Raw genomic sequence first — 27,577 nt, 5'->3', positions numbered from 1 at the left:
CAAACTCAGGTCCTGCACCTGCGCGGCCTCAACCCCGGCGTGGCGGCGGCCATGGAGACGGCCGCGGCATCGCAGGTGACCATGGCCGCTGGGCGCAGTTCCGCGCCGCTGGCTGCTCACGCTGCTCGTGGCAGCACCGCCGCCGCCGCTGCCACCGCTGACGCTGACGGCGAGGCGCTCTTGCTCGCGGGCGTGAGCTCCTTCGCCTTCATGGGAACCAACGCCCACGTCGTCATCACCAGCCCGGCACCACCAGCAGTGGCGGCTACAGCCGCCAGCGGCTCGACAGCAACAGCCTCAGCGGCTGCAGCAGGGGAACGCGAGCAGCAGCCGCAGCAGCAGCAGGCGGCGGTTCTGTGGCAGCGCCAGAGCCACTGGGCAGGTCCGGCGGAGCCGCACCTGCTCGCCGTCAGGGCACTACAGCAGGCGACGCGGGCGACTGCAGCGGCGGCGCCGGCGGTATCACGCTCGCACGTGGTGACGCTCGCTGGCGACCTGTCGCACCCGCGCCTGGCCCACCTGTGGGACCACGTGGTGGGCGGGCGGCACGTGCTGCCGGGAGCCGCCTACATGGAAATGGCTGTAGCAGCAGCTCGGGCGGCGCTGCTACTGCCGCAGCAGCCTGCGGCAGCGGCCAGTGGCAGTGGCGTCGGCAGCGGCAGCGGCAGTGCTGGAGACGGCATGGCTGCTGCTGCGCTACTGGCCATCACGGACGCCACCATCCCGGCACCGCTGATCCTGCCACCGCTGCAGGCGTCGCAGCTGACAAGCAAGCTGGCGCCGGCGTTGCACTGCGCCATTGATTGCGTCACTGGCCGCCTGCTTGTGTACACGCGCAGCAAGGGCAGCGGCGGAGGAAGCACGGTGGTCCATATGCGGGCGACCGTGTCCGCGGCGCTTGCGATGGCGGTGGCAACAGCAGCCCCAGCAGCAGCCCAAGCACCAGCACAAGCGAGCGCCAACCCCGACCTGCTTGCCTCTCTGCTGGCAGCGCTGCAGCTGCGCCCCTACGTCGCCGGCATCGTTGCTCCGACTGCTAGCAATGCCGGCGGCGGCGGTGCTGCTGAGCCCGCGGCGGCTGTTGCCACCGCGACGCTGCTGCAGCCGCACAACGCTGACGATGCGGCGGCTGCGGCGCGTACGGCGCTGCAGAGCGAAGGCCAGGCTGCGGGTGTGGGGCTACTGGACTGCTTCCTGCAGCTGGGGCAGGTGCGTGGTGTGTTGACTGCTGCTGGTGGGCTACGGTAGTGTTCGTGTGAGCATGTTTCAAATTTGTTTTTCTGCTCGTGTGAGCATGTGTCTGTTTGTCTTCCTGCGCTTACCGTCCCGTAGCATGGCTGTCCGCGAGCTGACAACTCGATCACTGCTGTGCCCTTACTTGCAAGCACAGGTATTCATCCACCAGCGCGAGGATGACGAGCAGGCGCCGCGCAGCAGCCCGCGCGCCGGCCCACGCCGCACGTACATCCCCTCCGGCTTTGGCTCGCTGCTACTGGGCGCGCCGGCTGCTGCCGCTCTTTGCGGCACGGCTGCAGGCGGCGGCGCTGGTGGTGGCTACCTGGGTGCCTCGGCGGCGTGCGTGGTGGCGGCGCGCCGCTCTATGCCGGCTGCAGCTGCCGCTAGCCAGCAGGACGCAGAGGCTGTGGAGAGCGATTACTTCCTGACGCCGGCCGCCGCTGGCGGTGTTGCTGTCAGTACCGGCCAGCTGCCGGCGGCGGCTGGGCCCCACGCGGCGGTGTGCATCCGCGGCATGAAGGCGCGGCCTCTTGCAGGCTCCGGTGCTACTGCCGCTACTGCCGCGGCAAGCACCGCAGCCGTTGCATCGGGTGCACGTCAAGATACAGACGCGGATGAGGTGGCTACCGGAGAGCCGCGGCTCCTGTACGGAGTCAGCTGGCTGGTTGCGGAGCCAGCCGCTGCAGACGACGGCAACGAGGACCAGCGGGCGGCGGACCCACCACAGCTGCAGCTGCTGCCTGGCGCTGCGGGCGGCGCGGCCGTCGCAGCTGGCGTATCGGTGCTGCAGCAGCTGGCGGCAGCTGCGGCGCGGGCTGGGCCTTCTGCGGCGGGCGGCGTGACACTGGTGCACGCCGCGGATGCCAGCAGCGGACGGCGGGGCACTGCCATGTCGGCGCCCGCGGCAGTCGTGGCGGGAGCCATGCGTGTGGCGGCCCTGGAGGCGCCAAACCTGCGCCTTGCCGTGCAATTGTCAGCCGCCTCTGCGTTGGCAGAGTCCACGCTCACGCTGCGTGCGTCCCCGGGCAACAGCAGCAGCCGGGCGGGCGCCTCGGCAGCTGCAGCAGGTGCAGTCTTTGGCGAAGCGGCATCCGGGGGTGCCAAGGCGGTTCCGCGGCTGCTGCCGTCCCCTCAGCAGCAGGCCGCTGGCCCCTACCAGCTGCTGCCGCAGCCCAAGGGCTCACTGAACAGCCTGCGGCCCGCGGCGGTCGTGCTGCTGGCCGAGCTCGCGGCCTTGGTCCCAACATCTCCGGCGTTTGGTGGCAGGCCGCCATCGCCGTCGGCTGGAGCTGGAGCTGATTCGTGCATTGTGGCAGTGCGCGCCGTTGGCCTCAACTTCAGGGACGTGCTCAACGTGCTAGGCATGTACCCGGGAGACCCTGGAGCGCCCGGAAGCGACTTCGCGGGTATTGTGGAGGCGGGCCCGGGCGCCGGCGGTGCAGTGTTCGGCCTCACAACCGGGTGCCTGGGGTCGCACGTGGTGTGCCGCACAGACACGTGCGCACCGCTGCCGCCCCATGTGCCCTTCGAGGACGGCGCAGCCAGCCCCACCATCTTCGTGACCGTAGAGGCAGCACTCGTGGAGGCGGCCGGTCTGGTGGCGGGAGAGCGGGTGCTCCTGCATGCGGGTGCAGGCGGCGTGGGTCTGGCGGCGGCGCAGGTGGCCGCGGCCCTGGGTGCGGAGGTGGTCGCGACGGCGGGCAGCCCGGCCAAGCGCGCGCTGCTGCGGCGGCAGGGCATTCGCCATGTGGCCAACAGCCGCGACCTGAGCTTCGCGGAGGAGGTGGTGACGGCCACGGGCGGCCGCGGCGTGTGTGTGGTGCTGAACAGCCTGACCAGCCCGGGCATGGTGGGCGCGAGTCTGTCTGCCGTGTCTCGCGGCGGTCGGTGGGTGGAGATCGGCAAGCGCGACATCTGGTCGGCTGCACGTGTGTCGTGCGAGCGTCCGGACGTGCGCTACGGCCTGCTCGCGGTGGACTTCATGCCCCCTTCAGTGCTACAGCGCCACCTGCACACTCTGAGCCGCAACCTCGCCACGGGCGCCGTGCGGCCCATCCCGCGCATCACACACAGCCTCGCCTCCGTCGCAGCCGCGCTGCGCCAGATGTCTCAGGCGCGCCACGTGGGCAAGATCGTGCTGAGCAACAGCGCCTGCGCCCAACGGCCACAGCATGCTACAGCCGGGGCCATTGGCAGTAGCAGCTCCGGCGCAGGCGGCGGCGACGGCGGCGGCGCGGTGCTGGTGACCGGCGGTACGGGGGCGCTTGGCGCCCTGGTGGCGGCCTGGTTGTACTCGTCGCTTTGCGTTGGCGGCCGCTCCGCGCCCCACATCATCCTGGCAGGCCGCACAGGCCGCCTGAGCCGCGGCAGTAGCAACAGCAAGGGTGACGGCGACACCAGCAGCTACAGCCCCGTGGACGCCCTGTCCAGCGGCGACGGGCGCTCGCCGCTGCACGCCGCGTACGTCAGCATCGTGCGCTGCGACGCTGCCTCATCCGCCGATGCGGCATGGCTCATGCGTGGTGCCGCCGCCGGCCGCAGCATCGCCGCCGTCATGCATGCCGGCGGCGTCCTGGCCGACGCCACGCTCGCCAACCAGTCGCTTCGCGGCGCTCGGGCGGTGGCGGCGCCCAAGCTGGGCGCCCTGGCCGCGCTGGAGCCTCTGTTGACGCTGGCGCCCGCCGCCGTGCCGCATGTGCTGTTCTCGTCCGTGGCGTCGCTTCTGGGCTCCCCAGGCCAGGCCAACTACGCGGCTGCCAATGCGGGCCTGGACGCCGCGGCAACAGCCATGACCTTGCGCGGTGTGCCGGTGGTGTCCGTGCAGTGGGGACCTTGGGCGGGCGGCGGCATGGCCGTGGCGACAGCCGCGCGCAACGAGGCGGCGGGCGTGGGCGCTCTGCACCCGCACCTGGGCCTTCGCGCTCTGGCGGCCGCCCTGGCGGCAGTGGACATGACGCCGCCGCAGCCGGTGCTGGCGGCAGCGCCCTTCAACTGGCGGCGCCTCGCCGCGGCTCAGTCCGGACCGCTGCCGCCGCTGCTGTCGGAGGTCGCCTCGCCAGCTGCAGCCCCAGCTGCCGGCGAGGCTGCTGCAGGTCCTGCGCCCAAGCAGCAGCCGCTGGTGGCGCCCGCAGCGCCGCAGCCGCGGCGGCAGCAGGCGCAGCAGCAGACCGCTGCGGTGCACAGGGAGCACGTGTTGGCGGAGGTGCAGGACGCGGTGCGCGGCGTGGCGGGTGTCCCGTTGTCACCCGACGCGCCCCTGATGGGCTCTGGCGGCCTGGACAGCCTGGGGGCTGTGGAGCTGCGCAACGCACTGGAGGCGCGGCTGGGGCTGCAGCTGCCCGGCACGCTCGTGTTCGACTACCCAACCATCGACGCCATTGCCACCTTCATCACCACCACGCTCAGCACCAGCAGCAGCGGCAGCAGCTCCGGCCGTGGTGACAGGGACAGTGGCAGGCGGGTCGGGCAGTCGGCGGCTGCGGCGCCTGCCTGGGATGACCATGCTGGCGACGGGGACCAGGCGCTTCTGGGCGCGGCCCTGACCAGCTTCGATGACAACATGGAGTTTGTGGATGAGGAGGACGAGCCGTCCACTGGCGATGCGGCACTGGGGCGGCCGCGGGTGCGTCTGGCTGCTGGCAGCAGGGCAGCGGCTGCAGTCCCGCGCGGGGCGGTGGCGCCTGCCGGCGCGCTGCCGCAGCCGGGTATGCTGGTGGCGGTGGTGGCGGCCGCACACGCGGTGCCGGGCGACTGCCCCGCGCGGCTGCCCGGCCTGGGAGGCAGCGGCGCGGCGCTTCATGACGTGGTCACGCCCGTGCCCCTGGACAGGTAAGCTGCGTGCGTGTGCAACTGCGCTGCGCTGATGCGCCTGCGCGCTTGCCTTGAGTACATGCCTTCAACACACGCCCTGTGTGTGCCCAACCTATCGCGCACCTTGCCTCCTCTGAAACAGGTGGGACGCGGAGCGCGCGCTCACAGACGACCTGCCGCCGCGCTTTGGTGCCTTCCTGCCGCCCGGTCGCATCACCACCTTTGACGCGGCCGCCTTCGGCATCAGCGGCCCTGAGGCCGCCGCCATGGACCCGCAGCAGCGGCTGCTGCTGGAGCTGGCAGCGGAGGTGCTCACCAGTGGCGTCGCCGCCGCCGCCACCGCCGTAGCGATGAGTGCGACGGGGGGCAGCAGCCACCAGGCGCTAGGGCGGTTGTCGGATGAGGCGTCGGCGTCGGCCGTGGGCGTGTTCGTGGGTGTATCCACTCCTGACTACGCTGACCTGCAGACGGCACACGCGCCCATCGGCGTGTACAGCGCCACAGGTGTGTCTGTGTGTGTGTGTGTGTGTGTGTGTGTGTGTGTGTGTGTGTGTGTGTAAGCTTGCGTGCGCGGAATTGTTTACCTGCTACAGCCATGGACCTGCAGCCTGAAGCACTTTGGTTTGCAACTACCTGCTGAGCTTTGCGCCATTTTTGTCCTATACCTGTACAGGCGCCGCCCTCTCGGTCGCCTCCGGCCGGCTGTCGTACACCTTTGGCCTGCGCGGCCCCGCCGTGACGGTGGACACCGCCTGCTCCTCGTCGCTGGTGGCGGCGCACGCGGCGGTGCGTTGCCTGGCCGGCGGCGACTGCGGCCGGGCACTGCTTGCCGGCGTGCGCACGCTCCTGACGCCCAACCTGTCAGCCATGTTCAACACGGCTGGAATGCTATCGCCTGAGGGCCGCTGCAAGACGCTGGACGCCTCGGCGGACGGCTACGTGCGCGGCGAGGCGGCAGCGGCCATGGTGCTGCAGTCCTGGCGGCAGCACGAGGGCCATAGTGGCAGCGGAGGTGGTGGAGGCGATAGCGAGAGGGCGCAGCCAACAGGCGTGCTGGCGCTGTTGGCAGCTTCTGCGGTGAACCAGGACGGCCGTAGCAGCAGCCTCACCGCGCCCAACGGGCCTGCGCAGCAGGTGGTGCTGCGGGCGGCGCTGGCGGCAGCGGGTGCGTCGGCGTCGGCGGTGGCGTTCCTGCAGATGCACGGCACCGGCACACCGCTGGGCGACCCCATCGAGGTTGGCGCCGCCGCCGCCGTGATGCTGCAGCCGCAGGCCAAGCCCGCTGCAGCCGCTTCCCTCCCGCGCTCCGCGCCCCTTCCGTCGTCGCCACTGGTGTTCGCCTCCGACAAGAGCGGGCTAGGCCACACCGAGCCCGCCGCCGGCTTGATGGGCCTGCTACACAGCACCGGCGGCCTGGCGGCGGCCGCCACCGCGCCGCTGCTGCACCTGACGGCTCCCAACCCTCACCTGCACGAGCTGCTGCAGGCGTCTCAGTCGGCGGCTGCAGAGAGCAGCGGCGGCGAAGGCGCCCGGGGCATCGCACTGCCGCGCAGCGGCGCCGGGCGGCCCGCGCCGCGTGCTGCTGCTCACCACGGTGCGGTGGCAGCAGGGCAGGCGGACGCAGACGAGGAAGCGCTGCTTCTGTGCGGCGTCAGCTCATTCGCTTTCCAGGGCACCAACGCGCACGTGCTGCTCTGCCCGCCGGCGCCGGACACCGCGGGTGCCGCACCTCGCACCAGCGACGGCGGCCGCCAGAAGTTCGGCGCCTGGCAGCGGCAGTACGCATTCGTGTTGCCGCCCGCACACGCCCTGTGCCGCAGTGCCGCTGTCACGAGTGCTACTGCCAAAATCACGTGGTGTGCCGACCTGACGCACCCCACCGTGCAGTTCCTGCGGGACCACGTGGTGGCCGGCCGCACCGTGTTCCCCGGGGCGGGCTATCTGGAGATGGCTGTAGCAGCCGCGCACATCGCCAGCCACGGAAGCACCAGCAGCGCAAGTGGCGGCGGTGGCGTTGTGGCACTGGCTCACGTATCAATCCAGGCGCCGCTGATCCTGCCAGCAACGACGACGGCAGCGGAGCCTGCCAAGGCTGCTGCGGGTGCTGCGGTGGTGGCGGCGTCTGTCGCCGCGGCCAAGGCAGCTGGCGTACAGCTGCAGGTTGTGCTGGACACAACCAGCGGCGCTATCACCGTGCAGAGCATCAGTGGCAGTAGCAGCAGTGCCAGCAGTAGCCGGCGGTCGAGGCGCGACACGGCAGCACCCGTGGTGCACCTAACCGCACAGGTAGCCTTCGTGGCGGCCGATGGCAGCAGTAGCGCGGCCGCCGCCAGCACCGCCAAGGGCGGCCCGCTGCCGGCCACCCGCCCACCCACCACAGCCCCTGCCGCAGCATCGACAGCACCTTCGACCGACTCGTCACCAACGGTGCCAGCTTTTGCCGGGCGCCGACAGCAGCTGCTCAGTGCAGACGCGCTCCGCGCCGCGGCGCCGGAGCCGCTACCCGCCGCCGCCATGTACGGCAGTCTGGCGGCGGCGGGGCTGCAGTACGGCCCAGCCTTCCGGCGGCTACGAAACCTGCACCAGCAGGGCAGCAGTGGTGGCGGCGCTGGCGGCCTGGCCACGGCCTGCCTAGCGCCCGTGTCCGTGACTGCTGGTGCTGTGTCGGAGGCGTCGGATGCAGGAGCTGTGGTTGGGCCCCGGGACGGCGCCGCCGCAGCCGCTGCCGCGGGTGGCTACCTGGTCCACCCGGCGCTGCTGGACTCGGCCTTCCAGCTGGGCGGCGCGGTGCAGGACGGTGGCGGTGACGGCGACAGCAGCAGTGGCCGCCACAGCGGCGCCACCTACGTGCCGGTGGCGGCGCAGCTGGTGTGCGTCGCGGTGTCGGCGCAGACGGGTGCGGGCGCGGCGGCCACAGTGGCTGATGGCTCGCGTCCGCTCTTCGCAGTGGCCCTGGCCGGTAGCAGCACCGGCAACAGCAACAGCACCAGCAGTAGCAGCCATGTGCAGGGCGCAGCTGCAGCGGCCTCAGCCGCCGCGGCCGCGACCGCACCGCTCATCCGCCACGTGCACATGTACGACTGGCACGGGCAGCCGCTGGTGCAGGTCGTCGGCCTGGAGTCCCGGGCCGTGAGTGCAGGCGCCGTCGGGGCGGCTAGCAGCAGCAGCAGCAGCGCTGCGGCGGCGGGCGGTCAGCGGTCAGCAGGTGCGGCTGAAGTTGCGGCGAGCGCCGCGGCCGCCACCGGGGCCGGGGCTGCGGAGCCCGATGCGGGATTGTACTGTGTGCAGTGGGTGGCGGAGCAGCCTCTTGCGGCGGAGTTGCAGGCGGAGGAGGATGTGCGGGCGGAGGAGCAAGCCAGCGCGCAGCACCGCCCGCCAGGCGCTGCCTGGCTTGACATGGCGGTGCACGGCGGGCGCAGCCAGCAGCTGCTGTCGCAGGCACTGCAGGCGCTGCAAGGCGGCACCCGCGCCGGGGTCGCCGCAGTGGCTCTTTGCGCCCCTGCAGGCGGCGCCAGCGTCTTCCCAGTCACACAGCCCGCAGTGAGCGCGGCTGCGGCCAGTGACTGCGCCGGCCTGCAGGGGCTGCTGCGTACGGCAGCGCAGGAGAGCGGCGGCAGCACCGGCAGCGGCCTGCACGTGCAGAGCTTGCAGCGGGACCCCTGGGCTGCGGCCCTGCCGTGCCGCGGCCCCGGCCTGACGGCAGCGTTCGGCATGGGCACCAAGGACGCGCTGACGCAGGGTGGCAGTGCCGGCACTGGGCCAGGCTTTGATGGGTACGGCGTCAGCACAGCAGCGGCAGTCACGTACGTGCCAAGGTTGCTGCCGTCGGCTGCGGCGGCCTCCGCGCCGCCGCCGCCTTTCAAGCTGCTGCCACTGCCCAAGGGCTCGCTCAATAGCCTGAAGCCCGTGCCGCTGGTGCCTGTGACGGCCGCGGACGGCATTACAGCCGGCGGCCTGCCGGCGTGCGGCCCTGGCACCGTGCTGCTGCGGGTGCATGCTGTTGGCATCAACTTCAGGGACGTGCTCAACGTGCTGGGCATGTACCCGGGAGACCCTGGAGCGCCTGGAGGAGACTGTGCAGGAGTGGTTGTGGCAGCCGGCGCAGACGTGGCAGCCGCACCCACAGCCCCGCTCCCTGGCCGGGCCGTCTTTGGCCTGGCCACAGGCAGCCTGGGCTCGCACGTGCTCGCCAGCGCGCAGACGCTGGTGCCCATGCCGCCCACGCTCAGCTTCGAGCAGGCAGCCACCACTCCCACGGTGTTTGTGACCGTGGCGGCAGCGCTTCGTCAGGCGGCGGCGCTGTGCCGCGGAGAGTCTCTGCTGCTGCCTGCTGCGGCAGGCGGCGTGGGCCTGGCGGCGGCGCAGGTGGCCGCGGCGCTGGGTGCGGAGGTGGTTGCGACGGCGGGCAGCCCGGCCAAGCGCGCGCTGCTGCGGCGGCAGGGCATTCGCCACGTGGCCAACAGTCGCGACCTGACCTTCGCGGAGGAGGTGGTGACGGCCACGGGCGGCCGCGGCGTGTGTGTGGTGCTGAACAGCCTGACCAGCCCGGGCATGGTGGGCGCGAGCCTGTCTGCCGTGTCTCGTGGCGGTCGGTGGGTGGAGATCGGCAAGCGTGACATCTGGTCGGCTGCGCGTGTGTCGTGCGAGCGTCCGGACGTGCGCTACGGCCTGCTCGCGGTGGACTTCATGCCTGCTGCGGTGCTGCACGCGGGCCTGAGCGCTGTGTCTGCCGGCCTTGCGTCTGGCTCTCTGCGCCCTCTGCCTGCGGCCGTGCACTCTTTGTCCTCGGTTGCGGCAGCGCTGCGTCAGATGTCTCAGGCGCGTCACGTGGGCAAGGTTGTGGTGTCGGCGGCTGCAACGACCGTGCCCCAGGCCCTGCCCGCGGGTGCACCCAGCGCGTCCACCATCAGCGGTATGGTCCGCGGCGGCCGTGTGGTGATTACGGGCGGCACTGGCACACTCGGACTGCTGTTGGCCAAGTGGTTCACTCAGCAGCACGCAGCCTCAGAGGTGGTGCTGCTCAGTCGCAGCGGCGCGCTGCCAACAGCCGCCGCCGCCGAGCTGCTTCCGTCGTCACCGGATGCCGTGATCACGTTGGTATCCTGCGATGCGGCCGCGGCAGGCGAGCTCCTCTCCGCAGCGTCCACTGCCGCGGCAGCCAGCGACCAGCACAGCGCCTGCCGGCCGCCATCGCTGCTGGTGCATGCAGGCGGAGTGCTGGCGGACGGAATCCTGCCGCGCCAGACGCTGGCGGCGCTTCGTCGAGTGCTGGCGCCGAAGGCCGCGGCCCTGCAGCACCTTAACACGATAGCCAGCCGCTACCCTATGGCAGGTCAGGTGCTGTTCTCATCTATTGCATCCCTGTTGGGGGCGCCGGGACAGGCCAACTATGCTGCCGCAAACGCGGGGCTAGACGGCCATGCAACCGCCACCGGAGCGGCGGGACTGCCGGTGGTATCTGTGCAGTGGGGCGCGTGGGCCGGCGGCGGCATGGCGGCCGCGGACTCGCAGACGGCTGCCCGCGTGGAGCGCATGGGCATGTCTCTGATCCAGCCTCAGCAGGGCCTGGCGGCTCTGCAGGGCGTGCTGTCAGCGTTGACGGCTGCAAGGGTGCCGAGCACGAGTGGCCCAGACGCCGTAGTTGCAGCCAATCCCTTCCGCTGGCCAACCTTCCTGCGCCGCCTGCCGGCCGGCCCTCCCGCGCTCCTGTCGCACTTTGCGACAACCGCAGCCGCGGCGGGTGCGGGTGGGTCACAGCCGCAGGCGCTGTCATCCGGTGCCACTACGAGTCGCGAGCGCGGAGCAGCAGCTGTCGCCCGCGGCAGCACCAGCAGCCGGCGCAGGGCCCGCATCCAAAGCCCCACAGGCGCAACCTCCGGACCCACATCCGTCGTGCCCGCCGCAGCCGCCGCAGCCAGCCCCAGCGCCGCCGCCATCCTGGCCACCGTCACGGACACGGCGGCGTCGGTGATGGGCGTGGCCTCGCTGGACCCAGCCGCCGGGCTCATGGAGGCGGGCCTGGACAGCCTGGGGGCGGTGGAGCTGCGCAATGCGTTGTCGCGTGCCTTCGGTCTGGAGCTGCCGCCGACGCTCATGTTCGACTACCCCTCGGCGGCGGCTGTAGCGGCCTACGTGGAGGGCGAGCTGGCGGCTGGCGGCGGGGCTGTAGCAGCGGCGGTGGCTGCAGCAGCCGGCAGTGGCGAGGAGGATGCGGAGGGTGTGGATGAGGAGGATGAGTACATGTCGGAAGGCTGGGACCAGGAGGAGGAAGAGGAGGCATCAGAGTTGGGCACGGAGGTCGCGGTGGCTGCGCGCAACCGCAGCAGCCGCATGGGCCGCCAGATCCGCGGTGGCGGTGCTCGCGATGTCAGCGGCTCCAAGCTGGTTGTGGTGAGCGGCATCAGCACGCGCTTCCCTGGCGGCGTGGACAGCCTGCAGCGCCTGCACCAGGCCAGCCGCGACTGCGCCGAGCTGCATTCACCGGCGCCGTTCGAGCGCTGGGACCCCGAGCTGGCGTACCTGGCGCCCGGAGGTGCGTGTGCATCTGGACCTGCATCCGGAGATGTGTCAATGGGTTTGGCAACAAGTTGGATTGGGATCGGGCGTGCCGTGAGAATTGATGGTGAGCCGCTGTCAGTTTGCCGGCTCCTTGCCTTGGCTAACCCTGCCCGCCCCTCCTCGCACGCAGACGGCGTGGCCACACGCCTGGGCGCCTACGTGCCGGGGGTGCACGACTTCGACGCCGCCGCCTTTGGGCTCAGCACCGGCGAGGCGGCGGCCTTGGACCCGCAGACGCGGCTGCTGCTGGAGCAGTGCGCTGCGGCCTGCTGGGAGGCCGGGAGGTGTGTGCGGGGTAGGGGCTTTGAGTGATGCCCAAGTGTATGTCTTTCCCACAAGATTGCTATGTTGATTCGCGAGCTGCGGCCGTGCTGCTGACGTGGTTCTTCGTATTGCGGTACCTGGTGCAGGCCACTTGCAGGCCTTGTAGGTGCCCCGGTGGGCGTGTTCGTGGGCTGCATCTGGCTGGAGTTTGGGGAGCTGCTGGCGGCGGTGGGCGCTGCAGGCGGCGGCGGCGGTGGCGCGCACGTGGTGACCGGCAACGGCCTGGCCTTCATGGCGGGGCGCGTGTCATACACCTTCGGCCTCACAGGTGCGTCGGTGCTGCAATTTGGTATCTGAAAGGATGTCAGTGCTGCATGGTGCGAGGGCCGTTGTGCTCACGGTACCACAGACAGAGAGTTGTGACGAGGCTAGCTCATCTTCACACTGCCGACCCAAGCTACCGACACGCATTCATCCATACCCTGCCCACAGGCCCTTGCGTGCCCACCAACACCGCCTGCTCCTCATCGCTGGTGGCGGCGCACCTGGCGGCGGCCTCGCTCCGCGCCGGCGAGTCCGCGCCCGCCGCGCTGGCCGCCGGCGTCAACGCCATGCTGCTGCCGCGCGGCGCCTCCGCCGCCATGACCCGCGTCGCCGCGCTGTCGCCCGACGGCCGCTGCAAGGCCTTTGGCGCCGAGGCTGACGGCTACGGCCGCGGTGAGGGCTTTACAGCGCTGCTGCTAGAGGCCCTGGATGCTACAGCCGGCAGTGCCGCTGGCGGCGCGCCGGTGGCAGCTACAGCCGATGTCGGCCGGGCGAGGGCGATGGGACCGCTGGCGGTGCTGGCTGGGTCTGCGGTGAACCAGGACGGCCGCAGCAGCGGGCTGACGGCTCCGCACGGGCCCAGCCAGGCTGCGCTCGTGGCGGCCGCGCTGGCGGCGGCGGGCGCCGACGCGCTGTCCTTCGTGGCCACACACGGCACCGGCACGCCGCTGGGCGACCCCATTGAGAGCAACGCGCTGCGCAAGGCCCTGCAGCTGGCTGCCAGCGCCCGGGGCGGCAGCAGCAGCGGCAGCAGCAGCGCCACTGCTCCTACTGCGGCAGTGCAGCGGCAGCTGGTGACGCTGGGCGCGGTGAAGAGCCTGACAGGCCACCTGGAGGGCACTGCCGGCCTGGCGGGTCTTCTGCAGGCGGTGGCGGCGCTGACGCAGCGCGCCGCGCCACCGCTGCGGTACCGCAACATCAACCCGCACGTGGCCTCCACGCTGGAGGGCGCTGGCGGCGGCGCTGGCGGCGGCGCGGCGATCCGCCTGCCTATCGGGCCGGCCCCGTCGCCTGACCTGGACCTGGCAGACGAGTCGGAGCTGTTTGCCGGCACCAGCTCCTTCGGCATGAGCGGCGTCAACGCGCATGCCGTGGTGCGGCTGCTAGGCGGCAGCAGCAGCGCGGGACAGGCGGTTGCAACTGTGCCTGGGGCGGAGGCGGAGGCGCCAGGGCTCATGCAGCAGCCACAGCAGTGGCGACCGCTCGACTTCGCGCGACTGGTGCCGCTGCCGCTCGGCCACCCGCTGGTGCACCGCGTGCTACAGCCGGCTTGGCTGCCGCCGCCGGCTGCAGCTGCTACAGCTGCTGCGGGCTCGCCGGTGGTGGAGCTGGTGCTGCCGCTGGCGCCGTGCTGTACGGCGGCCGTGTCGTACCTGTGCGACCACGTGGTGGCCGGGCAGCCGCTGTTCCCCGGGGCCGGCTACCTGGAGATGGCTGTAGCAGCCGCAGTGGCGGCCGCGCCCTCGGCCTTTGCAGGTGCTACTGCCGCCGCAGCGGGTGCCGTCGAGGGGACGACGGCGGCGGTGGCGTCGCTGGTGCTGACGGGTGTGCGCTTCCTGGCGCCGTGCGTGCTGCCGGCGCCCGACAGCAGTGACGGAGAGCCGGTGCGGTCGCAGCCACGGCAGCCACGGGAGCTTGTGGCTCAGCTGAACACGGACACTGGAGAAGTGCGCATCCTGTCGCGCGGCGGCGGCAGCAGTGCCGGCAGCGGCAGCAGTGGAAGCGGTGGCAACAGCGCAATGACGGTGCACATGACGGCGGCCGTCGCGCTGCTGCCCACCATGGGTGCGGCCACCACCGGCAAGGGCGCTGCCTCATGGCAACCCATAGCGACCGCAGCGAGCGCCGCTGGGGAGGGCGGCCAGCAGACGCAGCCGCAGCCCCTGTCGCAGCCGTCTGTTGCACGACGGTCGCCACTGTCTTCGGACGCGCTGCGCGCCCGCTGCCCCGAGCCGCTGGCCGCACGTGGCCTGTACAGCGCGCTGCACGCCGCCGGGCTGCAGTACGGCCCCGCTTTCCGGGCCCTGCAATCCGTGCACACTACCGCCACCGCCACCGCTACCTCTGCATCGGGGGCCGGCGGTGCGGCCAACGGTGCAACGGCGGCGGCTGCAGCAGGCCGCCTGTCGCCGCGGCCGGCGGCCACGGCTGCTGCAGCTGGCGGCGGCGACGCGCATGTGACCGGCGGCTACTTCCTACACGTGGCCGCGCTGGACGGATTGCTACAGCTCGGTGCCGCGCTGCCTACTACAGCCGGAAGTAGCGGCAGCGGTGGCAGTGGGGGTGGCCACACGTTCGTGCCGTATGCGTTGGACGCGTTCACAGTCTCTCTGAAGCAGCGGGCCGACAACGCGCCGCTCTGGGGCAGTGCCGAGGCGGCGGCAGCGCCCTCGGCGTCGGCAGGGGCTGCAGCGGCCGCTGCTGCCCCCGCGGAGCTGCACCGCAACCACACGCTTCTCGACGAGGACGGCGCCGTGGTGTGCTCGCTGCACAACCTCACCACCCGCCCCATCACGCTGGGCGGAGGCGCCAGCGGCAGCGCTGGCGCAGCCACAAGGGGCCGGGCGGGAGCCGGCAGGGCAGGGGGTATTGATGGCACGCAGCCGGCTGGGCAGATTCTGACGGATGTGGCCTGGCTGGTTTCAGACCCCTGTGAGGACGAAGTGCTGCACGAGCAGGCACAAGCGGGGGATGCTGCCGAAAGCTACGTCCTCACAAGCAGCGCCGCCGCCCCTGCAGCCGCCGCCGCCGCCGCAAACGCGCTGGCTGCGATGCAGCAACTGGCGGGCGCGGGTGTCTCGGGTGCAGCACAGCTGCAGCTGCCGGTGGCGGCAACACACAATGCCTCGGGTCTTGATGCTGTGGCGGCACTCACAGGCCTGGGCGGCATGCTCCGCACCTTCAACGCCGAGCACCCAGCAGCACGCGCCATCTCCCTCACTGCGCACGCTGAAGGCGGCGAGCCCATTTTCGCAAACAGGATGGCCGTTGGTGGCGCCGCCGCCACATTCCGCGTGAGTGCGCATCTGCAGCAAGCGGCTGCAACAGAGGCGCCGGATGGCTACGGCCCCTCAGCCGCCGCGGGTGCTGTCAGCAGGGCTGTGCTTGTGCCGTCGGCTGCAGCGGCCTCCGCGCCGCCGCCGCCCTTCCAGCTGCTGCCGCTGCCCAAGGGCTCGCTCAACAGCCTGAAGCCTGTGCCGCTGGTGCCTGTGACGGCAGCGGACGGCAACACAGCCGGCGGCCTGCCCGCGTGCGGCCCTGGCACCGTGCTGCTGCGGGTGCATGCTGTCGGCATCAACTTCAGGGATGTGCTCAACGTGCTGGGCATGTACCCGGGAGACCCCGGAGCGCCCGGCAGTGATTGCGCTGGTGTGGTTGTGTCAGCCGGCGCAGACGTGGCAGCCGCACCCACAGCCCCGCTCCCTGGCCGGGCGGTCTTCGGCCTCGCCACAGGCAGCCTGGGCTCGCACGTGCTCGCCAGCGCGCAGACGCTGGTGCCCATGCCGCCCACGCTCAGCTTCGAGCAGGCAGCCACCACTCCCACCGTGTTTGTGACCGTGGAGGCAGCGCTTCGTCAGGCGGCGGCGCTGTGCCGCGGAGAGTCTCTGCTGCTGCCTGCTGCGGCAGGCGGCGTGGGCCTGGCGGCCGCGCAGGTGGCCGCGGCGCTGGGTGCGGAGGTGGTTGCGACGGCGGGCAGCCCGGCCAAGCGCGCACTGCTGCGGCGGCAGGACATTCGCCATGTGGCCAACAGTCGCGACCTGAGCTTCGCGGAGGAGGTGGTGACGGCCACGGGCGGCCGCGGCGTGTGTGTGGTGCTGAACAGTCTGACCAGCCCGGGCATGGTGGGCGCGAGCCTGTCTGCCGTGTCTCGCGGCGGTCGGTGGGTGGAGATCGGCAAGCGCGACATCTGGTCGGCTGCGCGTGTGTCGGTCGAGCGTCCGGACGTGCGCTACGGCCTGCTCGCGGTGGACTTCATGCCTGCTGCGGTGCTGCACGCGGGCCTAAGCGCTGTGTCTGCCGGCCTTGCGTCTGGCTCTCTGCGCCCTCTGCCTGCGGCCGTGCACTCTCTGTCCTCGGTTGCGGCGGCGCTGCGTCAGATGTCTCAGGCGCGCCACGTGGGCAAGGTGGTGGTGTCGGCAGCGGCGGGGCCCTTAGCACACGGCGCTGCAGCCTCCGCCGCTGGGGACCTCAGCCGCTCAGCCCTATCGACAGCCGGCGGCACTGTCATGGTGCTGGGTGGCACTGGCACGCTGGGTGTGCTCGTGACCAAGTGGCTCGCGGCGGAGGCGGGTGTCAAGAGACTGGTGCTGTTGGGCCGCACCGGCAGGACGGCCGCGCCTGCAGCCGCTGCAGCGGACGCCTCGGCCCTGCATGCTGCCGCCACGCGGGACGCAGCGGTCACGGTGTTTGCAGCCGACGCCTCCACGCGCAGCGATCTGGCCGCGGCGGTGGCAGCTGCAGCGAGCGGTGGCGATGGCATCAGCGCCGTCATCCATGCGGGCGGAGTGCTTGCGGATGCCACCTTCGCCTCGCAGACGCTGGCGGCGCTGCGACATGTGGTGTCAGCCAAGTCCAGCGCCGCCGCACGTCTGGCAAGCCTGGTGGCATCCCTGCAGCCAGCAGCCGCACACGTGCTGTTCTCATCTGTGGCGTCTCTGCTGGGCTCTCCGGGCCAGGCCAACTACGCGGCTGCCAATGCGGGCCTGGACGCCGCGGCCGCGGCCATGACGTCGCGCGGCGTACCCTACGCGTCAGTGCAGTGGGGCGCGTGGGCCGGCGGCGGCATGGCGGCCGCGGACTCGCAGACGGCTGCCCGCGTGGAGCGCATGGGCATGTCTCTGATCCAGCCCCAGCAGGGCCTGGCGGCACTCGAGGCCGTCATTGGCGCGCTGTCCGGCGGACCCGCTGCTGTGCCGCCGCTGCTGCCGCCGCCTGCGCCACCAGGCGTGGTCGCCGCGGTGCCTTTCAACTGGCCCGCGCTCCTGGGCGGCTTCGGGCGGAAGGGCCAATCCATCCCGCACTTGTTCTCACACATGGCCGATGTCACGGGCGTGAGCAGCAGCAGCAGCAGCAGCAGCATGGAGGGAGGAGCTGCAGCAGGTGCACAGGCGCTGGCGGCATCGGCGTCGCCGTCCGCCCGCGCAGGCCGCGGAAGTGGCGGCATGGGCTCCCGCCAGCAGATTGCGGCGGCGGTGGATGAGTGCATTCGGGGAGTGGTGGGCGGTGGCAATGGAGCGGGCGACCTGTCACCCGACGCGCCCCTGATGGGGTCCGGCGGCCTGGACAGCCTGGGGGCGGTGGAGCTGCGCAACGCACTGGAGGCGCGGCTGGGGCTGCAGCTGCCCGGCACGCTCGTGTTCGACTACCCCACGCCCGCAGCCATCACAGAGTTCATCGCCGCACAGCTGGTCAAAGAGGATGCGGCGCAAGATGACGCGGCCCTGACCGCGGCGGCCACAGCCGGCGGCGGCGGCGCTCTGCTGCCGCTGACGTTAGCACCAGCGGCTTCACCGGCCCTGCACCGCGCAGCGGCTTCGTCCGCCGTGGTGGGCATCACAGGCATCTCCAGTCGCAGCCCTGGCGGTGCGGCCACGTCCCTGACAGTCGTGGACGCCATCACGCCTGTGCCGCTCTCCCGCTGGGACATCGACCGCCTGTGGGCTGCGGGCAGTAGCAGCAGCAGTGGGGTCCCGCCCGCGCGGTTCGGCGCGTGGCTACCGGCTATCGACCTCTTCGACGCCGCCGCGTTCGGCATCAGCGCGCCCGAGGCGGCGCTCATGGACCCGCAGCAACGGCTGCTCATGCACGTTGCGCACGAGGCCGTTTGCCAGGCTGTAGCATCGGCGGCAGGGCCGGGCAACGGTGCAGGCGGAGGCGGGGGCAGCGGCAGGGCGCTGCCGGCTGCGGGCCTGGAAGTGGCGGTGGCCATTGGCATTGCTAGCGCCGAGTACACCAACTGGGTCTGCAGGTGCGTGCTTGCGGCGGCAGGGTTACGCGCGGGCAGCCACCAAGACCGTAGCCACCTTGCCTCATGCGGACACTTTGGCCTAAGACTGTTGCGGAATAGCGCTAAAGTTCGTGCCCCAGCCACTGACCCCGCCCCCACCATGCCCACCTTCTTCGTGCAGGCGCGCGGGCGTGGGCGCCTCGGCGTACGGCGCCACCGGCGGCGCGCTGTCCGTGGCCTCGGGCCGGCTGTCGTATTTGTACGGCTTCACCGGGCCCTCGGTGTCTGTGGACACGGCCTGCAGCAGCAGCCTGGTGGCGACGCACTGGGCGCTGCAGGAGGCGCTGCTGCAGGCAGCGGGTGGAGGTGCAGGTGCAGGCGGAGGTCGCGGTGCGGCGCGGCGGCGGGCCCCGCTGGCGGCCCTGGCTTCCGGCGTGGGTGTCCTGCTCAGCCCGGAGCCGACTGCGATGTTCCAAAAAGCAGGTGCGTGTCCAGCGCTGACATCGCTTATGCACACATGGCGGCGTGTGAATGTAACAACAGGCTGATGGGCTGGCTTTATATGTAAGCAGTCACAAAACGCATCCCAGGATGACAGGATCGCTTACATTATATTGCTTGCGCGACCCGCAATGCAGGCATGCTGTCGCCCGACGGCCGCTGCAAGACACTGGACGCCACAGCCGACGGCTACGTGCGCGGCGAGGCGGTGGGTGCGCTGGCCCTGAGCGTCCTGACGAGCGGCGACTCCCAGCAGGCGCCTCAGCAGGCGCAGCCGTGCCTGGCGGTCATGCGCACATCCGCGGTGAACCAGGACGGCCGGAGCAGCAGCCTCACCGCGCCCAACGGCCCTGCACAGCAGGCGGTGCTGCGGGCGGCGCTGGCGGCAGCGGGTCTGCAGGTGAGCCCTCCGCCTCTCGCGGACTCTCTTTGGTTTACCTTTCCCGTATATCCTGACACAGCAAACGAAAACGCAACTTTGCTCAACTCGAATTCCTTGCTGTCGTTTGCAGGCCTCGCACGTCAGCACCTCTCAGCTCCACGGCACCGGCACGCCGCTGGGAGACCCGATCGAGCTGGGCGCCTTGGCGGCGGTGCTCCGGCCCCCGCCGGCTGCGTCCATGGCCACCAAGGGCACCACCACCACCATCACAGCGCACGCACCATCTCAGGCGGCGCCACAAACGCAGACGCTGCCTCTCAGCCTGGCCGCGGTCAAATCCAAACTCGGCCACACGGAGGCGGCGTCGGGCGTCATGGGCATCGCGCATGGCTTGGCGGGGCTGGGTGCGGCGGCCGCGGACTCGCTGCTGCACCTGTTGTGCGTCAGCCCCTACGTCGCCGCCGCGCTAGGCTACGGCGACGGTGGCGGCGGGGACGGCGACATCAGCAGCGATGCAGGGGGAGGTAGCGGCAGGTGGTTGTTGCCCAGGCAGTCGGCGCCCGCAGCCGCAGCAGCAAGCGGCGGCGGGGCCGACACGGAGCCGGAGGCGGCGGTGACCGGTGTGAGCGCCTTCGCCTTCCAGGGCACCAACGCACACGTGCTGCTGCAGCGCGACACCAGCAATGGCGGAGTACGGAGTGCCACCTCCCCCAGCGGGCCGCTGCACTGGCGACGCCGCCGCGTGTGGGTGGTGCCGCCGGCCAGCCTGCTGCTGTCAGCCGCCGCTGCCTTCTCCTTCTCCTCTCGGGTCCCTGGGACCCCAGCAGCAGGAGCAGCGGCCGTGTTCGAGGTTGACCTGCGGCAGCCGGCGCTGGCCTCAGTCCTTTCTGGCGGCCTGACGCTGACCACACCGCGCGGCAGGGCGTCTGCTCTGCTGCCCACAGGCTTCCTGTTGGAGGTTTGTGCCGCGGCCTTGCGGCAGCTGCACCACAGCACGGCTGTCGGCGGCGTGGAGGAGGAAGCGGCGGTGGCGGCTTTCGCTGCTGCTGGGGGCAGCGGCAGCGGCAGGGGCAGCGTGGACGTTGCTGCTGGCGGCTGCGGTCTGCTGCTGGCGCTGAGCCACGTCACGTTTCACTCGCCCGTTGACGTCTTCGGCCTCTTGGGTGGTGGCGAGGGCGGCACGGCGGCGGTGGAGCAGCGCCAGCCGCAGCAGCTGGTGTGCGTGGTCCGGCCCGCAAGCGGCACTCTGGAGGTGGTGACGGTGCGGCGTTATCAGGAGGAGCACGAGGACAGGGTCGACGAGGAGGAGGAAGAAGAGAGCAGTGAGGGGGCGGTGGCGGCTGAGTCAGCGCAACGGCACGTCTCGGCATCCTTCACCCGCCTGCTGCATTGCGGCCCAGGCTCCACTCTTGCTGCCAGCGCGCCACCGCCAGCAGACAGCACAGACGTGCTCGCGGCTCTCGCGCGCGCCCTGCACCTGCCACTGCCGCAGCAGCTTGGCCTGGCAGCGCCCGCAGCAGCCGCCACATGCGGCATTGCGCCCGAAGTGCTGTCGTCATCGTCATCGTCGTTGTCGGCGGCGGCGGCGGCTCGTGGCAGCGGCGCATCTGCTGCGGGTGGTGGCGGCGGTGTGGGCGGTGTGTTCGGGTCGCCGTGTGGCCTGGAGGCGTCGCTGCAGCTGCAGGCTGTGCTGGTGGTGTCGCAGGGCCGCAGCGGTGACGCCGAAGGGCCGAGCGGCGGTCGCATTCAGGTCGTGTCGCACATCGACTGTGTGCACCTGCCTGCAGCAGCAACGGCAGCTGACGGCGCAGGCCGCCTGCACGCAAGCGCTGTCGCCTCGGCGGCGTCGGCTGCCGCTGCGCCGTCAACCGACCTGCGTCTCAGCGGCTGCTTGGCGGCAGCCACCGCCGACAACACCGGCCACGGGGGACCCGCAGTCAGCCCGGCGGCCGCTATCTCCCAAACCCTGTGGAAGCTCAACGGCGTGCGTTTGCGCAGCGCGGCCATTGCCGCGCATCCACTCACCGCCAACACTGCCGGCATCAGTGGCAGCCATGGCGGCGCCACCGACGCGGCCACAGCGGCAGTACTGGCCCCTACGGGCGCCGCAGCCGCGTCCGTGGACACCGCCCACATACGGCGCGTGGTGCGGGAGGCGGTGACGGCGGCGCTGGGTGGTGGCGACGTTGCCGATGACGCGCCGCTCATGTCGTCCGGCCTGGACAGCCTGGCTGCGGCGGAGCTGCACAGCGGGCTCCAGTCCTCTCTGGCGATCAGCCTGCCGCCCACACTGGTGTTCGACTTCCCCACAATCGCCGCCGTGGCGGACCACATCGCGGAGCGCCTGCGGCAGCAGCAGCAGCAGCAGGATGCGGGAGCCGGATATGCGGCCATGGGTGGTGGTCTGAGGAGGCAAAGCCGGCTGAGGGGTGGCGCGGTCTCCGCAACAGCCTCCACGGTGGTCAGCATCGTCGGCATGTCCGCCCTGCCCTGGTCGCTGCTACAGCCGGCGGGCGCTGGCAGTAGCAGCAGTGCCACTTGCAGCGGTGACGCGGTCAGTCCGGTGCCGCTGTCGCGCTGGGACGCCGCGGACCCGCGAGTGCTGCAGCTGCCGGCAGGCGCCGCAGGCGGTGCGCTGCCGCCGCAGTTCGGCGCCTTCCTGCCCGGCGTGGACCTGTTTGACGCCGCCGCCTTCGGCATCAGTCCGGCGGAGGCGGCGCTCATGGACCCGCAGCAGCGCATGCTGCTAGCCGCGGTGCTTGAGGCCAGGCCGCAGCAACAGGCGGCGGCGGCGGCGGCGCCGTCAGGAGCGGCGGGTGCAGGAGGGGCGGACGTGGGCGTGTATGTGGGCATCGGCTCAGGCGACTATGAAGCCCTTGCTCAGCGGCACGGCGTGCAGGTTCGTGCGTGTGGCGAGAAAATCTTGCCGACTTTGGCGCCTTGCGACTCGTTGCTTGCGTGCCGGTATGCACCTGCAGGGGTTGCAGAGGTTAGGACCGCATTGTACTGCGTTGGTGCCCGAAGTCCGAAGCACTCGGGCCTTTATCTGGCACACGGAACCTGCTGCGTGCGCACCCACCCCCGCAGATCGGGCCGTACGCCTTCACGGCGGCCTCGGCTGCCGTGGCCTCAGGCCGGGTTTCCTACACCTTTGGCCTGCGCGGCCCCTCGGCCTCAGTCGACACCGCCTGCTCGGCCTCCCTAGTGGCGGCACACCTGGCGGCGGTGGCGTTGAGGTCAGGAGAGTGCGGCGAGGCCATTGCAGCTGGCGTGCAGGTGCGCCTGTGGCGACGGTGCGCTAGGGGGGTAGGGTGGAGCTCAGCTGAAGACGGTACGTGCGTTGACGTGTACGGTACGTGTGCCCCATACATGCCCACCTTTCCAACCTCCGCATCTTGTATATCGCCCCCTCAATGCGTCCGCGCGCAGCTCAACCTAGTGCCGCAGTCCACACTGATGGTGGCGGCGGCGGGGCTGCTGGCGGCAGACGGTCGCAGCAAGGTAGGTGCGGCGGCGGCGGCGGCATACGCAGTGTGCACGCCAGCAACACCAGCAAACGCACCGCTTTGTGTGTAGGGCCCGCGAACTGGTGCCTTTCATCTGTCCTTGCTGTCACAAATCGATTCGAAACCTGAGCTCCATGTGCACGGGCTACAGGTGATGGACGCGGCAGCGGACGGCTACGGCCGTGGCGAGGCCTGCCGCGCGCTGTGGCTCCGAGCCGAGCGCCGCCGCGCCCCTGGCCGCGCTGCCGGCGCCGCCGCCACCTTCTCGTCTGCGACAGCGGCGCCCGCGCCCTTGGCGGTGCTGGTGGGCAGCGCGGTCAACACGAACGGCAAGGCCAGCGGCCTCACGGCGCCGCACGGCCCCTCGCAGCAGGCGCTGCTGGCGGCGGCGCTGGCGGCCGCCGGGCTCGCCGCCTCCGCTGTGGCGGGCCTGCAGCTCCACGCCAACGGCACGCCGCTGGGCGACCCCATCGAGTTGGGCGCCGCCGCCGCCGTGTTCGGCAAGAGCGGCACCAGCACCGGGGCTGGCATTTCAGCACCGGGCGGAGCGGCGGGCGCCGGCGGTGCAGGGCAGGGTGCAGGGCGGCTGCAGCCGTTCGCGGTCATGACAGTGAAGGGCTACGGCGGTCATCAGGAGGCGGCGGCGGGTGCGGTGGAGCTGGCGGAGACGGTGGCGGCGCTGCGGGCGCGCGCGGTTCCGCCGGCCTTCAACTTGCGCTCCCTCAACCCGCTCGTTGAGGAACCCCTGGCAGCCTTTGGAGGCGCGGCTGGGCGTGGGGCGGTGGTGGCACGCGGCGGCGTTATGGGCCTGCCGGCGGCTGCGGCTTCAGCAGCGGCTGCCGCGGCGGGAGCTGCGGCAGGGGCAGAGCCGGAGCTGCTGATTGTGGGCGTGAGCTCATTCGGCGCCCAGGGCACCAACGCCCACGCCCTCATCGGCACGCCAGCTCACGCCACGTCTGCTGCTGCCGCCGGCTCCAGCACCACCGGCCTCGCCATCGGCGGTGTCGGCGGCCCCGCGGCGGCTGGGGCCCTGACCTGGAGCAGCGTGCGGCGGCACTGGGTCCACCCGGAGCCGCAGCTGCTGCTTTGCGCCGCACGCCTGCAGGCGTTGCGGCCCTCGGCAGCACGCCGCGGCGGCGGCGGCCTACTGGGCAGCGCCGGGCTGCTGCGCCGCACCACCCTCCTGGGCCGCCTGGACCACCCCTCCCTCGCCTACCTGTGGGACGGCACCGCCGCCGACGTCGGTGACAGCGCGGTGGAGCCGGCGGCAGTGGCAGTAGCGGCTGCGCCGCCACTGCTGACCAACGCGGCGGTGCTTGCGGCGGCCGCTTCGGCAGTGCGGCTGCTGCTCCAGCAGGACGGCGGCGGCGGCGGCGGCGGCGGCTTCCTGCTGCAGGACGTCATGATGGCGCCGCCGCTGCCGCTGCCAGCGGCGGCGCACGGGCTTGGTGGTGCTGCTGGAAGTGGAACTGCCAGCCGCGCGGACCCACAGGAGATCCGGGTCACATTGTCGCCACCAGCTGCCGCCGCTCCGGCTCAAGCTTCCGCCTTGGCCGCGGGGCAACCCATGACGCCGCGCGGCGGTGTGCATGCGGGCGCCGGCAGCGGCGGCGGCGGCAGTGGCGGCGGTATGCAGCTGCGCGTGGCGGTGGGCGGCTCGCAGCAGCTCACAGCGCGTGTGGCGATGCTGCCGCCGAGCCAGCCCGGCTCAGCGGCGGCGGCGCTGGCGGCGGCGCCTGCCGCCTCGGGTGCCGAGCATGAGGTGTGGGCCCCGGCGGAGGCGGCGCAGCTGCCCGCGCTCCTGCGGGCACTGCTGCCTGCAGACGCCTGGCCGCTACACCTCTCCTCATCCGCCTCCGCCATCGACGACGAAAACCATCGTCACCGAGCGCCTCACGACCACGTCTTTGCTGCTGCGGCCCTGGACGGCGACAGCCCGCAGCAGCAGCAGCGGCCGCAGCGGCACTCGACCGAGGCTCTGGACCCTCGGGCGGCGGAGGCGGCGATGCAGGCGGCAGCGCTGGCGGCGTCAGATGCCGACCTGGAGCTGTGGCTGGGGCCCTGCTACCTCGCCTCCGTAGCCGCCGTGGCTGTAGGCGGCGCCGGCGCCAGCCAGCAAGCTGGGGCAAGCGGCGGGGGCGGCGGCGGCGGCTGTGGCGGCACCTGGCTTGCGGCGGAGTGTGAGGCCAGCGCTGCTGATGTGGCGGCTGCGTCTGCGGCATTGCGGCCCATCCACATGCCCACCGCCGCTGTGCAGCAGCAGCAACAGCAACATCAGCACACGGCGGCTGCCGCAGGAGGTGCCACTGCGGCGCTGCGGCTGTTGCTGCATGGTGCAGTGGTGGCGCCGCTGGACGCCGCTGCGGCGGACGTGGCGCGGGCCGCCGCCGCCACACTGCACCCCGGCGAGGCGGAGCACGCGGCTGCGGCGGAGCATGCGGCTGCGGGAGCTGACGGCGGCGGCGGCGGCATTGGCGGTGACGGCGGCAACTGGGCTCTGCTGGCCATGTCGCCGGAGGAGCGGCAGCTGTACCTGGCGGGTCGCATCATGACAGAGGTGGGTTTGATGCGGATGGGGCGCCGCCTGCAATGCGTGGCTGCCTCGCACATGCCCACGCTCTGTCCTTTGGCCAATTGGCCCCCTCATTCCCTTATCTGCGTGTCGTGCTGCCTCGTGTCCCTTTTCCTTCCGTCAGGTGCGGGCGCTGGTGGGGCGGCCGGTGCATCCCTCCGAGCCGCTCATCGCCGCGGGTGTGGACAGCCGCGCAGCCATGGAGCTGCGCCGCAGCCTGGGCGAGGCGCTGGCGGCGGGCGCACCAGCAGCAGCTGCTACAGCTGCCGGCGACGCTGGCGCTGGTGCTACAGCCGGCGGCGGCGGCGGCTTGTCGCTGCCTGTGACGCTGTTGTACGACTACCAATCCGTGGACGACATCGTCGGATACATAGAGGGGCAGCTGCAGCGCCTGGGGCAGCAGCAGCAGCAGCAGCAGCGGGGTGGCGGCGGCGGCGGCGGTGCTACAGCCGCCGAGGTGCGGCGCCGGCTGCCCGGCCACGACGCCGATGACGGAGGCTATTATGGGACCGACGACGACGAGGACGACGATGGCGAAGGCGTGGAGGAGGTTCGTGACGCGCGCCGGGCCGCCGCACGCGAGGCTGCTGCTACTGCCGACGCTGCCGAGGCCGCCGGCAGTAGCAGCGCCGCCGCCGCCGGCCCCTCTGCCCTCCTCAAGGTGCTGCGGCCGCCGTCGGCGCCGCGGCCTCTGTTCCTTGCGGCGCCCGGTGTGGCGAACGCGCAGTCGGCGTACTTCTCCTTCTCGGCCTTCCTTCAGTGGGCGGACCAGCCCATCTACGTGTTGGACAAGGACAACGACCTAGACATTGACAGGTGCGCGGAGACGAGGGCAGGAGAGGGGGAGGAGTCCGGGTAGCTGAAAAATTCATAAATCCAAAGCAATGTGTTGGTTGTCACCATGCCCAGCAAGCAACAACAGATGCAAAGAGGCAGCGCACGACAAATTGGGGCAAGGCTGCGGCTGCTGCGGCTCTGTGCCTCTGTGCCCACTCCTCACCCACATGCCCATGCCCAACCCACCAATCAAACCGCTCCCACTCCCACTCCCACTCCCACTCCCACTTCCACCCCAACCCCCACCTCATGCTCAGCCTGGCCCGGCGCAACGCGCTGGATATGCTGGCAGTGCAGCCGCCCGGCTCCGGCCCCTACCTGCTGGGCGGGCACAGCTACGGCGGCGTGGTGGCGGTGGCCATCGCGCTGCTGCTGGAGGAGTGGGGGCACGACGTGGGGCTGGTGGTCATCATGGACACACCCAGGCCGGAGCAGGTGCGGGAGGCAGCGGCGGCTGGGGTGTACGTGGGGCAAGCGGCAGGGGCAGGGGCAGCGCGTGGGGCGTGGGGGGCGCTTGGTGGTGACAGCAGCCCCTAGGGCCCGTTTGACGCAGCGCCTGTGTTAGCTGAACTGGGGGCCGCCTTGACCTGCTCTGGCCTATCAGGCCTTCTTGTGGCGCGACTAAGTCCCTTCCGTCAACGCCGGTCACCCGCCCTGCCCCCGCACCTCTGCCCCCATACCTCCCGTCCTCCCCCGCAACCACAGGTCCGGCCTGCCCAGCCGCACGCCACCCACTGCACGGAGGCGGACGCGCTGGAGCTGATGGAGATGATCCTGGGTGCACTGGGGCGGGACGCCATAGGACTGGGCAGCAGGTGGGTGCGGGTGCGAGGGCGCACGGCGCAAGGCCTCCCCAGGCACATCCAGCCCCACCACCCCCTCTCCCTCCTCTCCCCTCCTCGCACCCCAAACAACACGTGCCTCCCCACCTCCCCTCCCCCTCACCCCACCCCACCCAACCCCACGAACACAGCATCGTGCACCCGCGCGAGAGCGACGAGTGGCGCGGCATGAGCCTGGCCCAGAAGTTCGAGTTCTTCGCGCCCATATGGCGCGTCATGCGCGATGACCCCATGTCGGTGGAGGAGGTGCGGCGCCAGGTCGAGTTCGTGGCGCTGGCGGTCAAGCAAGGCAGCCAGGTGCGGGCGTAAGCGGTAGATAGGGGCGCGGGGGGGTGCAAGTGTGTGTGTGTGTGTGTGTGTGTGTGTGCGGGGGGGGGTTGCGTGGCGAGGGATGGGGTTGAGGTTAGCTTCGGGCGGTCTTTATGCGTGCTTGAGCGTACGCGTCGTTTAGGGAAAGTCTGGTGTTCGGAGGTACCCTCCGCCGGCACTGACAGCCGTCCCGCCGCGTCCCCTGACCCTCTGCCCTCTCCCGCTCTGCCCCTCTGCCCCCATGCAGATCTCTGACATGCGGCGCCACCGCTTCTCCGGCCGGTTGCTGCAGTCGCGTGTGCTGTACTTCCGGGCTGACAGGCGCGGCGCCTGTGACTACGTAAACGACTCACGGTGCGCGGCGCAAGGGGCTCATGATTGGCTACTGACATGCTGTTGTGCGTCTGCGTCTATGCCGTAATTGTCACAGTGCTCGGCCACGCCTGTATCCTGAGCCTGCCCCCTCCCACAAGTACCATCGCTTGCAAC

General features: G+C 71.4%; 1 protein-coding gene across 1 annotated transcript in view; it reads left to right on the top strand.

The window, feature by feature from the left end:
- Positions 1–27,577, top strand: part of CHLRE_10g449750v5 (uncharacterized protein) — an 82,983-nt gene that overhangs the window by 49,194 nt on the left and 6,212 nt on the right. The window contains exons 38-55 of the mRNA XM_043066946.1: positions 10–1,209; positions 1,391–5,064; positions 5,189–5,550; positions 5,720–11,578; positions 11,735–11,888; positions 12,015–12,196; positions 12,361–18,160; positions 18,321–18,622; positions 18,778–19,040; positions 19,153–21,921; positions 22,110–22,298; positions 22,452–22,523; positions 22,680–25,085; positions 25,225–25,916; positions 26,195–26,372; positions 26,643–26,752; positions 26,911–27,076; positions 27,336–27,442. Coding sequence (XP_042920343.1) covers positions 10–1,209; positions 1,391–5,064; positions 5,189–5,550; positions 5,720–11,578; positions 11,735–11,888; positions 12,015–12,196; positions 12,361–18,160; positions 18,321–18,622; positions 18,778–19,040; positions 19,153–21,921; positions 22,110–22,298; positions 22,452–22,523; positions 22,680–25,085; positions 25,225–25,916; positions 26,195–26,372; positions 26,643–26,752; positions 26,911–27,076; positions 27,336–27,442 — 24,485 coding nt within the window. The remainder of the gene's footprint in view (positions 1–9; positions 1,210–1,390; positions 5,065–5,188; positions 5,551–5,719; positions 11,579–11,734; positions 11,889–12,014; positions 12,197–12,360; positions 18,161–18,320; positions 18,623–18,777; positions 19,041–19,152; positions 21,922–22,109; positions 22,299–22,451; positions 22,524–22,679; positions 25,086–25,224; positions 25,917–26,194; positions 26,373–26,642; positions 26,753–26,910; positions 27,077–27,335; positions 27,443–27,577) is intronic.

Source organism: Chlamydomonas reinhardtii, chromosome 10 (genome assembly GCF_000002595.2).
Source record: "Chlamydomonas reinhardtii strain CC-503 cw92 mt+ chromosome 10, whole genome shotgun sequence".
Classification (NCBI taxonomy): domain Eukaryota; kingdom Viridiplantae; phylum Chlorophyta; class Chlorophyceae; order Chlamydomonadales; family Chlamydomonadaceae; genus Chlamydomonas; species Chlamydomonas reinhardtii.
This window is presented reverse-complemented; position numbering and strand designations above follow the sequence as displayed.